At 36.3% G+C, this 15,200-nt stretch overlaps 1 protein-coding gene across 4 annotated transcripts in view; it reads left to right on the top strand.

Annotated features, from left to right (window-relative positions):
- The window catches only part of LOC150097387 (spectrin beta chain-like), a 795,721-nt gene that overhangs the window by 165,882 nt on the left and 614,639 nt on the right, over positions 1 to 15,200 (top strand). For all 4 annotated transcript variants that reach the window (XM_090407783.1, XM_090407784.1, XM_090407785.1 and 1 more), the window contains exon 6: positions 6,002 to 6,117. In XM_090407783.1, the coding sequence (XP_090263909.1) occupies positions 6,002 to 6,117 (116 nt within the window). The remainder of the gene's footprint in view (positions 1 to 6,001; positions 6,118 to 15,200) is intronic.

Raw genomic sequence — 15,200 nt, forward strand, 5'->3', positions numbered from 1 at the left:
GCTAAATCAGCTCGTACTTTTGCAACCCTCCTATTCATTGGTCCCTGATACTGACTCCTCACAGGTTATAAAATCAAAGTTAATTGCACAATGGCAATCCTCATGGCAGGAAGCACTGATGAACAAATTACATGAGATTAGGCCTGACATTGAGCACCGGCAGTCTGGTCAACATAGGAATAGAAGAAAGGAAGTTGTTTTTGCTAGGCTGCACATAGCCCACAGTCATCTCGCACATTCTTATTTACTAAAGGCTTGATGACCTACTTATGTGTGGGAAATGCAACACCCATCTTTCCATTAGTTACGTAGTGTGAGTGCTTTACACAGGTGAGAAATTACATTTTTACTTCTCTGGCCAAGCCTTATACACTCAGCCAAATGTTATCAGACTTGGACAGAATACACGTTTTTAGATTTTAAAAAAACATTAAGTTATTCAAAGACATTGGATTTGGACAAATTGGACATTGGTACATGCTGCATTGTAAATACTGAACTTTGTACATACATTTTATTCAATATTCTAATAACTTTGTACATAAATTTTTTATGATTCACTATTTTTTCTCCATGTAACTATTTATTTACTTACCAATACCCTGTGTACTGATGTAACCAATGTCCTGACGCAGTATGACTTTTACTGTCCTTGTGCCATAAAACTCCAAATCAGTCAATCTTTTATTGAAATGTTGTTTGGCCTTTTTTTGTTTTGATCTCATCTTTCTTATCTGATACAGATGTCCTGGGACAGAGTAAGTCTGGATGATCCTTCTGATAAGATTGAAATGTTTTATTTGAATAATTACAGTGCCCATTATGGCAATTGGCTCTATGGCCTGTACGTTTTATCTGATCTTCGTGATTACAAGTATAGGGGATTTTGATCCTAATTCATCCCAATCTGATCAGATGGGTTGGAACTTCAGCCTACTAGGCAAGACCTTAGATACTCTTGTAAAATTTTCTGTGTCATTGTAAAGTCTTACTTATTCTTCTTTGTTCTCTAAAATTTTCGTCTAGATACGCTTGTACTTAATGAATTTATCTCTAATACTTAAATCACTCTAATAGTCACAATATTCTCTCTGGGCCGATCTTTACCTATAAGAACGATGCTAGTGGTTTAAGGACAAAGGGATTGCTAATGTCAATACCAATCCCTTTGTTCAATACTGGATCTGATTCCTTTTTCGGATTCAGTGAAAATTTCTATTATCCTACGCCACCCTGAATCCTAGATTAACAAATAGTGCAGAATCAAGGAACCAGAACACAGTTTAGCATACTATCTTATTTCACTATAACTTATTTATGCAGTCATAGCCTCTCTATTAATTAATCTCCCACTGTGGTCTGAATTTTATGAGAAAGCGCAATAGAGGAGAAAATCAGGCAAGGCACCAGTTAAACTTAAAAAGCAAAACATTTAATTACTATTGAAGCATCTTACACTTTAAGAATATACACTAATAAAGCAGTCTACAATTTCTAAGGAATAAGCATTAATTATTTAACCTCTCTATCTTTATCATAACATGCAAACCAAAGAACTTCATATATAGTTTACAACTTCTACTTGATAGATCAAACATACTCTTCTATACTCTTCATTACTAAAGGACATTTGCTAATTGAATTTCTAATTTAGTCCCACATGCTCTTACAATAATTCTTTCACTAAAATTTCATAATCACTCTATTATAAAAGGAATATTATCTCTAGAGTCCTTCCTATAATTACAAACTTTCTTCTTATACACAATTGCTTATAAAAACATAGACTGTACATTACCAACTGCTGGGGAACTGTTTGGCCACTTCACATAGCATGACTGGACAATCATTTTCAATTCCTGGTTCATTTATTCATGTGGGGAAACCCCATATAATAAATAAATTACTATTTTTATGCCATTTTTATCTCAAAGAAATGAACAGTGATAAGTTAGTCTAATTTTTTTTTTTGCAAAAAAATAAAAATGACACTACTCTCCGTGATGGTTTTGCTATTAAGAATATTCTGAAAAGCAAGTTTCATATAATGAGAACAATTCTTTAAACACTTTAGCCACAGTTTATAATTTTGTGTTAAATATGAACTTCTTATCCTAAATATGAAGTTGATCCTAATTAGATCTGATCATCATAATATTAATACTGAAGTATACCACTAACCCATAAATATAGAAAATTTCTTGCATTCCCCCCTCTTTTTTTTTTCAGCCTTATTATATAAAAACATTGTGTTATTAGCACAGTTCATTAATTCATACATGTTGATAGGCTTATGTGTTTGTCACACATGTTGAATTGGATTTAAACAGTATTGATGCGAATGCAGATTGATAAGAAAATAACTATTTATTAACTAAAAGCTAATATTTTGTTGGTATTATATCCAACATCTTCAGAACACACACAAACACACACACACAAAAAAAAAACAGTAGTTAAAAGTTTTGAAAAAAATAAAATAAAAATAAATAAATATTAATTTGGTCTCAGGGTGACCGTCTCCGAAATCTTTGGTAGGTTTATACAGCCATACTTGTTAAGGTTTGGACTATGTTTTAAGGCTTCTTTGTTGATTCCAGGAGAACAACTTTTCTGACTTGTAGAATCTTCTATGCAGTACTTTCGTTTTTTTCCCAATTGATCCTGTGTTCCGGGGTATCCAAAGCATAGTCTGCCAGACCCGACTTGTCATAGCGAAAGTGCCGGATATATTTTTTATGTTCACTGAGGCAGATGTCCACAGTTTTTCCTGTCTGTCCATAGTAGGCTCGATGACAAGAACAGAGCACTTCATATACTCCTGGATGTGATAAAGGAGTGAATCTGTTCTTAGGTGAATGGATGAGGGTTGCCAATTTCACATAAAGTTTAAATACGGTGTGCAGTTTGGTGTTTGTTAAGCACCCTAGATATCTTTTTAGATGTGCCTTTAATGTATGGGATGGTGATTGTTTTGTTGTAGTCTTCTGTGGTAGATAGTGGGAGAGATTTCTGGGTAGCATTTAGTATTTTATCTATCTTATGGGGATTATAGCCATTGGTTAGGAAGGTGTGATGCAGGTGAGAAAGTTCAGCAGTGAGAGCAATGCCATTGGAACAGATTGCTCTAGCTCTATGGGTTAGTGTTTTTAAGATACCATATTGTTGAGAAGGGTGATGGTGTGATTGTTTGTGTAAACATCTCCCTGTATGTGTACCTTTTCTATAAACCGAAAATGATAAGGAACCTTCTGGAAGACGTGTGATCAGCGTGTCCAGGAAGGGCAGGCAGTCATTGGCTTCTCTTTCCATTGTAAAGTGGAATTTTAGAGTGCTGGCTATTTAGATGCACTAAAAATGTATTCAATGTGTCTGGGCCATGGGGCCAAATAGCAAACACATCATCAACATAGCGTAGCCAGAGACTAGGTTTGAGAGGGGCTGTGTTGATAGCTAGCTTTTTTCTAGATGTTCTATGTAGAAGTTGACTAAAGGGGGGGGGGATCCCATGGCTGTGCCATCTAATTGTTTGTATATTTTCCCTTTCCATGTAAAATAACCTTCCTGTACTGTGAATTTAAATAGCTGAAATATATCAGGGGGAAATTGTGAATTTAGTAAGTTAAGTGTTTCAGTCAATGGTACATTAGTGAATAATGAGGTGATATCAAAACTCACCATTAGGGCTGAACTATTTAAGGTGTGGTTTTCTAAAATACTTTTTAGGTGGGTAGAATTTTTAACAAAAGAGGGAGAATTGTTCGTGCAAGTGGCTAGTAGTTTGGTTAAATGTTTAGCTGGTTTATATTTGGGACTGTTTATATTATCTACAATAGGGTGTAAAGGTGTACCTTGTTTGTGAAATTTTTGGAGCTCCAAATATTCTGGGTGTTTTAACATGAAAAGGTTCGAGTTTGTTGACCGTTTCTTTTGGCCAGGAAGTGACTTTGTTCAATAATTTGCACACCTTATTCTTTTGTGAGTTGGTGGTATCTCGATCTGTAATTTGATGTTGACCGGTCTTCTTGTTTTTTTTTTTTTTAAAACTTGGATGGCACCGTATTAGGACTTTAGTCTTGTGTTGCACGCTGCAAATACTTATACTAGCCCCACTGTTATACCGGATTGTGGTTGTCTCACATTTGTAACAAACTTTGTTTGTGTGCTCTGAAGATGCTGGATATAATACCAGCGTAATATTAACTTTTAAGTTAATAAATAGTTATTTAATTATCAATCTGTGTTCGTATCAATACCTTTTAAATCCATTTCAACATTAATTCATACAGTTACTGTTTATACCACTGGCTGATTATCTGTACTAATCTTATTGCTTTCTCAGTTTTATTTTATTTATGGTTTTAGTCCTACTTTTGGATATCTTTACTCATGTGTTTGGTTTCACTTTTCATATTGTTTTCTAGTCTTACAATTTTTGACTTATTTTAAATTCTGAATATCACCATCATCCTGATCTTCATATTATCCAGTATGTCTATTTTACTTTAGTTCATCATTTTTTTTTCCTGTTAATAAATGACCCTTCATTCTTAGCCTGCAGGGGCTAGTAACATAAAGGAAGTTCCATTAATCATACTGCTTAGCTTTTACTTTAAAAGTTGGTATTTTCACTTTTGATATCATGAATTCAGCTTCTGAAACCTATGTTCATGTAGAGGAGATATGCAGCATATATATAATGTATAGAGCTAACTAAGCGTAATGAAAATCAGTCAAGTATGAGAATATGTCTGAATACATATAAACATTTAAAATGACTAAAGTATTTTTAGTATCAGTTTATATCAGTAAAGATATAAGTTCTGACCATTGAAACCTTAGTATTACATCTAGGTCTACCTACTCACTAATGAGTAGGTAGACCTAGTCATCAGTGAGTGTCAAAAAAGGTCGAAACCGGTCTGGGTAGTGACCTCCTCTCATAATGTAGAACAGTAATACATCTCCTAAGAGCTGTGTTTTACATTATGGGAAAATACTAAGAACAGTGATCGGAGCTTACTCCACCTTTACTACGAGTTGTCCTAGCATTGCACTACCAGGTGTTGGCTTACGCTTGGACTTGCCGATCTTTATATAGTTTTCTATATTCGACATGAAACTCTTAGATTAGATTTCCTATCTTTGAGTTTCTTATTCGGCTAAGAAATAATGTGGTATTCAATATCCACGTAATTTTGAATAATTTTACTTTATTTTAGTTTATATATATATTATTATTATTATTAGACACCTCCGTCCAAAGACTCTTTGAGGGAGGGCATCTATTCTACAGCTTTCCATCTCCACCAATTCACCAACCGCAACTACCTTCAACTACACCAATGCCATCTACCGCCGATCACTACCACTGTTTTCATAGACAATCACAAACATCCATGCCCACAACGGGATTCGAACCCGCAGCCTTTTGGCTGGAGAGCAAGTACACTAACCACTCTGCCAACCAGGCCAGCATATATATATATATATATATGTATTTTTTTTTTATTTAGAAATATTCTGAATAACATGTGATATGCATTTAATAATTTAGAATAAAGTTTCATTTGCTCAGAAATTTAGCTGCTGTATTTTAAAATACTTTCCTAATAAGAAATGACTGAAAAAAAAAAAAAAAAAAAAAAAAAAAAAAAAAAAAAAAAAAACCTTTTTAAACAGAATTTTTGTTCCTGGCACTTGACTAGGTCAACTTAGAATGATGAACTCGTGGCTGGGGGGGTGAATGGAAGGTTTGCTCACTTGAATTTTTGTAAAATGGCCACCTTACTGATTTGTAGTAAGTTTTTAAAGTGAGTTTGCTATAATGATGAAAGATAATAAATGAGAGAGAGCATACAGGTTATGAACAAGGAATTTATTGTTAAGGGTGATAATTCTCTGTATAGGTTCTCTCATTAAAATTGTACACTTCACCTACTTTTGATCTCCCTGTGGTTATGATGCTAATTATCAGCTTGTTTTATTTTTCTATTTTCAGACCAGAACTTATACAATATGAAAAATTGTCGAAATCAAATGCCATTTATAATTTAAACAATGCATTTACTGTTGCCGAACAGGATTTAGGCCTTACAAGACTGCTGGATCCAGAAGGTATTTTCACTTGTTTGTTTTTAATTATAAGTTAAAAGAATAGTTCATTAGAGTTTTTTAAAATATATATATTCATGCACACATCATTGTTTACTTTGCTTTCTGTATGCATGCTTCACAACACTGTTAGGAAAAAAAGTGTTAAATAAGTTTCTTAACAGTCAAAGAGGAATTCAAAATTTAAAGAACAGTTTTATAAAATAAAATAAAACATCCACATCCATACTAATTTTGTCTATTCTTTTTTAATATCACAGATGTTGAAGTTGTAAACTACATTAGTGGCCAAAATGGTGGAAACCTTTTGGAAAAAGTGTATTTCTGAGGTTTGATGGCTCATAACACCGCTTTTTTTGGCGTAATACCATAAAATTATATATCAATGGAAAGATAATTTAATCAATAATGTAATCAGGATTTTTAAAGAAGAAAAGTGAAACACGTAGAAAAAATGAGATATACAAAAATTCTCACAATCTGAGTTAATACTTAGTTGGGTAACCTTTAGCGTTAATTACGGCCTTACAATGCCTTCCCATGGAGTGAACAAAGTTTTTTAGTTCTGCAGCTGTTATAATGTGAAACCAAGATTGAATTATTGCTTCTATTAATTGGGTTTTATTGGTGGATTGCTTCTGACTAACAAGTTTCTTTAGTCGGCTCCATAGATTTTCGATTGGGTTAAGTTCTGGGACATTCCCAGGCCATTGAATATGATTATCTTGAAACCAAATTTTGCACAAAGCAGCAACATGACATGGAGCTGAATCTTGTTGAAATATAAATGCTTCATTATCTTGAAAAAGATCACGTGCGAAAGGCTTCAGTTTGGGCTCAAGTATTTCATTTATGTATTTTTGAGCATTTATATTCCCATTAATCACGCAAATTCTGCCCACACCTTTTGATGTCATACAACCCCAGATCATAACAGTAAGTGGGTGTTTCATGGTAGGTGTAATGCAATCAGGATGCAAATCTTCTCCAATTCTTCTCCTTACGTATTTTATACCATCACTACCAGACATGGAGATTTTGTTCCCATCATTCCAAATAACACCGTATCATTGTTCCACTGTCCAGTTAACATGGGTTTTAGCCCAGTTTATTCTTTTCAACCTTTGTTTGAGAGATAAAAATGGCTTTTTTCATGTAATTCTAGCATTTAGACCAAATTCCTGCAGTCTGTGCCGAACAGTCCTTGCACTCAACTTCACATTGTATTGCACCATTTCATCTTGTATACACCCAGATGATTTTCTTCTGTCACGTAGGCTCAGTCTCTCAATTCTTCTATCATCACTTGCTGTTGTGCACCTTTTCCTGCCTCTACCAGTCTGATTTTGTAGTGACTGAGTCTCCTTATACTGCTTCAGAAATTTAGAAATGCCACCTTTGGTTAAGTTTCCATCAATATTTCTTCTACTTTCTTCATAACTGTAGCCTTGTTCACTTAATAATACTATTTTATTATTATTATTATTTTTATTATTATTATTACCACCGGCTACTCCAGGAGTCCTTAGACTCATCGAGGGAGGCCCTAAACATCATGTTCACACAGCTGTTCAACATTCTTACAGTATCTGTCATACCTTGCCTTGAACTCGCTCACTGTCATAGCACCACAACAGACTCTGGCAGCTTATTCCACTCATTTACCACTCTAAAAGTAAAGAACCCAGCTCTAACACCCCTGCTAACCACGCTCTTGCCCAGCTTCCATGGGTGTCCCCTAGTTCTCCCACCACCAGTCCTGATCTCAAAAATATCATCTGAATTAATCCTATAGAATCCTTTTAGCAATTTGAATGTCTCAATCATATCTCCCCTCTTTCGCCTATCAACTAGCTTCTGCAACCCACAAATCTTCAACCTGTTCTCATATGGTGCATTCCATAGACCTGCTATCATGTTAGTCACTCGCCTCTGGATCCTCTCAACCTCCTCCCCATCAAGAAGGAACCGAGGTGACCAAATCTGGGCACAGTAGTCGAGATGAGGTCTTATCAGGGCTCGGTAGAGAGGTACAATAACTTGTTTTTCTCTGCTCGTCAAGGTATTTTTCAACAACCAAGTGAGTTGATGAGCTGATTTAGCTACTTTCGCAATGTGCCCCCTAAACTTCATCTCCCTATCCACCAACACTCCCAAGTCCCTGGCCTCATCAATCTCTTGGAGTACAGTTCCACCAATGTGGTATACTGCTGCTAATCTTTTCACTCCGAAATGCATAACCTTACATTTTGTCACATTAAATTGACATCCATTCTCCTTAGTCCAGAACTCCAATCTATCTAAGTCATCTTGCAAGACTTTGACATCTTCTGCTTTTACTATCGCCCTACCCAACTTTGCATCATCAGCGAACAAATGAACTGTCCCACTTAGACCATTCCCTATATCGTTAATGAACAGATTAAACAGCAGTGGTCCAAGAACAGAACCCTGTGGCACACCACTAGTCACAGGCCGTTTTTTGGACTCTACTCCTGAATAAACTACTCTTTGATATCTCTCCATCAACCACCCAGCTATCCATCTCACCAACCCTATATCCATTCCCATATGTTGTAGTTTACGGATTAGAATTCCATGTGGTATCCTGTCAAACGCCTTTGCCAGGTCCAGCAGTATCACTGTAAACCCATTTCCCTTATCCAGTTCAGCCGTCACCCTGTTATAAAACTTGAGCAAGTTACTGAGGCATGATCTACCCTTCACAAAGCCATGCTGTCCTCTGTACAGTATCTCATTTTCATCAATCCATTCCTGTATTTTTTCCTTGACTACTTTCTCCAAGACCTTGACAACGACTCCTGATATGCTGATCGGTCGGTAATTTGCAACCATAGTCTTGGATCCTCCTTTATGCAGTGGAACTATTTTCCCCTCTTTCCATGCCTTCGGGACTAAGCCAGACCTGAGACTCAGATTAAACAACATGGTCAAGGGCACTGATAATTCATTAGCCGCTTCATGCAAGACCCGTGCCGGTATACCATCCAATCCCACAGATGTATTCACATTAAGGTTCTGTAATAGACTATTCACCTCCACTTCATTCATCACAATTCCCATATAAACTAATGGTTCCTTCATTTTTTCAACGTCACCACCTGGATGATATACTGTTGCAAAGTGCGCGCTCAGTAACTCCACTATATCGACTGGTTCAGTGAACTCTTTACCATCGTCATTCCTTAAAATCATTTTGCCATGTACAGTTTTTCTCTTGCTTGCAGCATATTGAAAGAACTGTTTGGGATTCTCTTTTGCTTGCATAGCTAGTTTCCTTTCATAATCGGCTTTTGCTGTTTTTACCACACTCGTTACCCTTCTAGCCTGTACTTTATACCGTTCGTGTGCCTGCAGGTCACCCCTTTCTTTAAATTCCCTCCATAGTTGTTTCTTTTTTTGCAGCTCAAGCTTAATGGTGTTATTCATCCATTTAACCCCTCCTTGTTTCACTATTCGGACCTTAGGTATACAATCAGCCATAACCTCTTGTAAATGCTCTTTGATCACTTCCCATGCTCTATCGACGTCCAGCCCTTGCAGTTGTACATGCCATGGCACTGATCCAAGCAATCTCCTAAGCTTGTCATACTTGCCAGCACAGTAATTCCACATATGCCCTGTCTTAATCACAAATTTCACACCTTTAGCCACCTCCCAGGTCCAAGACCTTATGATCACTCTCACCAATAGGTGGCAACATGGTCATATTCGTTACAGTCAAATTCTCAGATACTATTACCAGGTCAAGCACTCTCACACCCCTAGTATTTTCAATTACATGCTGTTTCAGATAGTTATCCCTTAATAATTGAATAAAATCCATTTCCTTCCTCACATGTGTCCTCTCCTCCTTCCAATCAATGTTACCATAGTTGAAATCCCCCATAATAATTACCCTCCTTCCACTCATTTCATCAATTTGTTTATGCATACCATCTCCACCATCTATTCCATCACCTGGTCTATAGCAGCACCCAACTGTATATTTTATTCTGCCAGTATCAATCTCACACCAAATAGCCTCAAATGAGCTCCTTTCACTATCCTGCAATACTTCAATTCTCCTTGGCTGCAGTTCATCAGCTATCATCAATAACACCCCTCCCCCAATTTTATTCTCTCTGTCCCTCCTAAACATACTATAACCTACACATTCTATCCCACTAACTATATCATCTTCCGTCAGCCATGATTCACTAATGCCAATAACCTGTGGCCAGGAAGAGCCAATCAAGGCCAAAAATTCTTCCTTCTTGTTCCTAATACTCCTGGCATTAGTATACATGAATTGCAGTGTTCCCTTTGTCCCACCCCTATCTTGATGCGTTATTCTAAATATCCCATTCCCATTTTTTGTCCTTATTGCTGGCTCAGGTACATTATATACATTTTTACACTCAACTGTCTCACTGATGTCTGGATATCCACTTCCCCCCCTCCTTGGTAGTTCTAGTTTCCCTGGTTCTGCACATCCATTTTCACTTCATTCAGCAACACTTTTTCCAGTCTCCGCACACCAAGTCCATTCAAATGCAGTCCATCCATCTTGTATAAGTCCTTTCGCCCATCAAACTCATTCCACACATCCACAAATTCCACACCACACCGTCCGCATAACCTGCGCATAATATCATTCGCGATTATGGCCCTCCTTCTAAACTCCTCTCTGTCATACCGCGGTAACAGACTCACCATTCTAACTCTGTCACTCTTTTCTTTCGCTACCTTTAACAATACTTTCAAGTCCTCTCTCATAAAAAATTTATCACCTTTCAATTCATTCGTACCAGCCACAATTGTTATTTCTTTCACCCTCTGTTTTTGCACTCTAATGCTCTCACTTACATCCTTAAATTTCGCACCCGGCAAGTACGATTTAGTTACACTCCCATCTATTACTCCTCTTAATAACTAGTCACCATACAATACTCTCTCCTTCATTTCGGAAACTCGCCCACGCTGTTTATTTCCGTTAGCCGAATCACTCTGGAAAGAGTTTTGCAGGTGCTCTAATTGCCGCTGCGCATCTTGTATCACTGCGCGCAGCCTAGCGATCTCACTTCACTAGCGATTTTACATCGCTTTCTGGGTGACCGGTCAACTCTTTGCACCATTTCTTTAATTTTATTACATTTTACAAGCTCACTAAATGAAAGAACAAAAAAAACCAACCAACTTGATAGCAATCACATAACACACTGACAAATTATTCAGTTCCAATACATGACATCAATAGTCATGTATCCTACTGTGACCTTATTGGCTCATTGCCAAAACAAGATGACACCTGATTGGCTCTCTAAACACTTATACTCATTGGCTATATTCAAATGAAGGAAAGCTACTTCATATCAACCTAAGCAAGTTGTGCTTCTTCTGGTTATTTGGCTATAACTTTTCATGGAATACAGATAATTGGACATACTTCGTTGCATTACATTCTTGATTAAATTATCTTTCCATTGATATATATAATTTTGTGGTATTACACAATAAAAAGTGGTGTTATGAGCCATCAAACTTTAAAAATACATTGTATTTTTGAAGTTTGATGAAATTTTTGAAATACAAAAATAAATTGTGGAAACCTTTTGCAAAAAGGTTTCCACAATTTTGGCCACTAGTGTAGTGATGATCAACTTATTTGTGAGCTACTTTTCTTTAATTCCAGTGGTTGGTGACCAAACACAGTGTTTCAACATAGAAAAGCAAGATCGTAGAATGTTAAAATTCAGTTTTATTGTTTCTGTCATCATTAATCTTCCACAGATAATTGTCTGTTTACAGAGGCAAAATATAAAGTCACGAATATCCAAGTTTAATTTATACTTTCATGGTGCATGGAATTATTACCATATATGTGTGAAGTATCTGGTATCTCTTCCTCTCTGAGACCATGCACCTAGAAAAAACACCAGCTTCATACTCTGAGACTCTTAATTCATTGCTGGGTTAATTTTTAGAATCCAATCTTTCATGACCACGTGGTTAGCCTAGTTTCCTTGCGCCTCTCAACCATATGCCTGGGGAAGGAGTGTCCCAGGTTTGATTCCCGTCGAAGACGTGAGGAACTTGAGGATCTTCCTCAGGCATAGCCAAGTTAGCCGGTCTTGGGTGCGGGCAGTAGGGTTTTTTCTGTCAGTTTATCTGGTGTTTTTCATCCCGCAAGCAGGCAAACCGTCCCCGTGAACACACAGGGATACAGCCAGGAATACTTAGAGGCATAGGATTGACCATCCTATCTTCGTACTGTGGTTACGAAATTCGAGCATGCTTGGAAGGTTGTGGGCCTTAAAGGCCTGTTAAAGCCATTGGGATAGGATAGATAGGAATCTTTCATATATATTTCTACATGTTTCAACATACACATATGTTGAAGCATGCTAAATTAATCATAATAATATATCCCATCCTTTGCATGCTAATCTTGTTGGCATGTCATGGCCAAGTAACTTGGCTTCTTTGAAACCACTCTGATGGGTGGTTAATCCCATCTGCATAGTGCATTATGATTGTCAGTTCTATGTGTTCTTCTAGCCACTTGCCTCTTTTGCAGAATGAAAAAAAACCTGAGGTTTGGTTGGGAAAAAAACGTTTTCCCACTTCAGTTGAAAAGCCCTTACATAGGTTCTTTGTATCCTAGATGGGATTCAAACCCAGGCCTTTCTTACTAAAGGACATTGCTGAAACTGACTGAGCTATAGAAGGTTCTCTTAATCACATATCATGAATTTTTAATTAACTTTAGCCAAGCCATAACCACTTTCTAATTCTTTCTTAAAGTGATATAAATTTACTGCTTCAATAAACTTGCTGAATACTCTCTCTCTCTCTCTCTCTCACACACACACACACACATAGAGTGTGTGTGTGTGTTTCAGGTCTACCATTCAAAAAATTAACTTTGTATATTTGTTTACTCTTTGTTATCTTTTATACTGTTAGAAGAACCTGTTCAGCAAAGTGTAATGAATTCCTGCTCTGTTTTATGTCCTGTACTTATTAGTTAGATCTCTTACTATAGTAAACACATAACACACTATATCTATAACAAACTACCAAAAAGTCCTGACTAAAGCCCAATGGATACAGTGCTATCTGCAATTAAATCTCCTTTTTGTCTTCTGTTACACAAATTCAAGTTGACAAATAACCAACTGTTGCTATATAATCCCACAATGTTAGAGAATATTTTCTGAATATCTAAAATTCTCTTGCTGCTATTTAAAATGTGCAGTCCAATATCAGCCTGACCAGAAACTTGTTTAACAGCTTCAAAACTTTCTTTCTCTTGCAAGCAAATCTTTTAATTAAAATGATAGTCTTCTAAGACCTACTGGTTGAATTCACCATCAGATCAATTAATCAAATCTCTTTGTTCATTACTCTAATGCCTGTGTTAAAGTAATGTTAGAATTTTATGCAATAAAAATATCAGAGCTTATGGGGAAAATAGAGTTGCAGGCAGAACACTTAAAACCTGTACAGTCTCATAAGTAATACTATGCACTAAAATAAATTAAAGTAATAATAACAAACCCAATAAAAATTTTACCATAGTTTTAAACACCTTAAATTCTTAATAAATATTTCTTTAGTCCTTGTTCTAATCAATACATGCGCTCAGGAGAAGAGTGTTTTATGAACCTGTAGAGTATCACATGTGGGTAGGATATACTGTGGTGTGTGTGCATGTGGTATTCCTCCTTGGAGCGCTGTTTATCAGCTGGGTGCCTTTCATGTTCACCTGTGGTTACTCAGCATTGCAGAGCATAGTAATGTTGGGAAAAAAATTGCATGTGACCTTAAATGATTTTGTGTTTTGATAATTTTATTCCCATTATCAGTTGCATGTGAACAAATTTGTGAAATACAAAACACACATTCCAAACAATAGTACATGAATTTATTCACAGTGAATTTTAAACATCGCTTCCCTGTCCACTCTTCCTGTCTTTTAAGGTCATCCCATAAAGAATTTGAAGTTATCTGAACAGTTGTCAGATACACATTAGCAAAGAAGGAAATTTTACTCTAAATATTTGTGCCTAAATTATTTATTGAATACATTTGACACTCACTATAGCTAGTACTGCTAACATGCTCAGTCACTATAAAAAACTGCTGAGAAGTCTTGACCAAAGCTATTCAGGTACAATGCTATGCTAAAAAATTCATTTTAGCAAACTTTTCACTATAACAAAGTATTCTTATGGTCCCTGTTAGTTTGCTATAGTAAGAGATGACTCTTTTAAACAAGGGCCTTTAATCTAAAATGAAATAAACTGGAATACCTTGCTTCTAACTGCTTTTGAACATTAAGCTTCTCTCTCCTTGGAATACTCACAAACACTACTACTTGTCTCTAATTTGTAACCAATTTTCCAACGTATAATCTTTAACTAGTTTTCTAACTATAATCTTTAAATATATGGTATATTTTAATTACGTATCATGTGGAATACTATCAGGAGTTTTTGCGGAAATCCAGAGGAAATCATTTTACAGCTTATGTTTGTTCTTTTTCTTCATATCTTCATAAAAAATCTAGTTTGTTATAATCAATCTTCCCCTACTCAGCAAGTTATCCCTGTTGAGGGCATTTGGGATACAATTCCTAATTAGTTTTTTTTAATTATCCTGTCTGACACATAAGACTAACTAATCTGTGATTCTTCATGCAGTGAACCTCCATTATTATTATTACATGACACCTCCAGGGAGTCCAAAGACTCATCGAGGGAGGGCACCTACTCTACCTCTCCATCTTCCACTCAATCCACCAACTACAGCGAACTGCAATTACACCAACGCCATCTATTGCCCATCACCACAACCACTAGCATTTCCACAGACAATCACAAACATCCATGCCCACAGTACAATTCGAACCCACGGCCTTTTGGCTGGAGAGCGGATATGCTAACCACTTGGCTAACCAGGCTTGCTAATTATGAATTGGATGATTTACATATTTCTAGTCTGAACTAATTCCAGTCTTAGCTGTTCATAAAATATGATAAAAATGATTAATATTACTATAATATTTGCTTGCCACCAAA

The sequence above is a fragment of the Typopeltis vanoorti genome, chromosome 17 (assembly GCF_054136105.1).
Source record: "Typopeltis vanoorti isolate ZY-2024b chromosome 17, IOZ_Tvanoo_1.0, whole genome shotgun sequence".
NCBI lineage: Eukaryota > Metazoa > Arthropoda > Arachnida > Uropygi > Thelyphonidae > Typopeltis > Typopeltis vanoorti.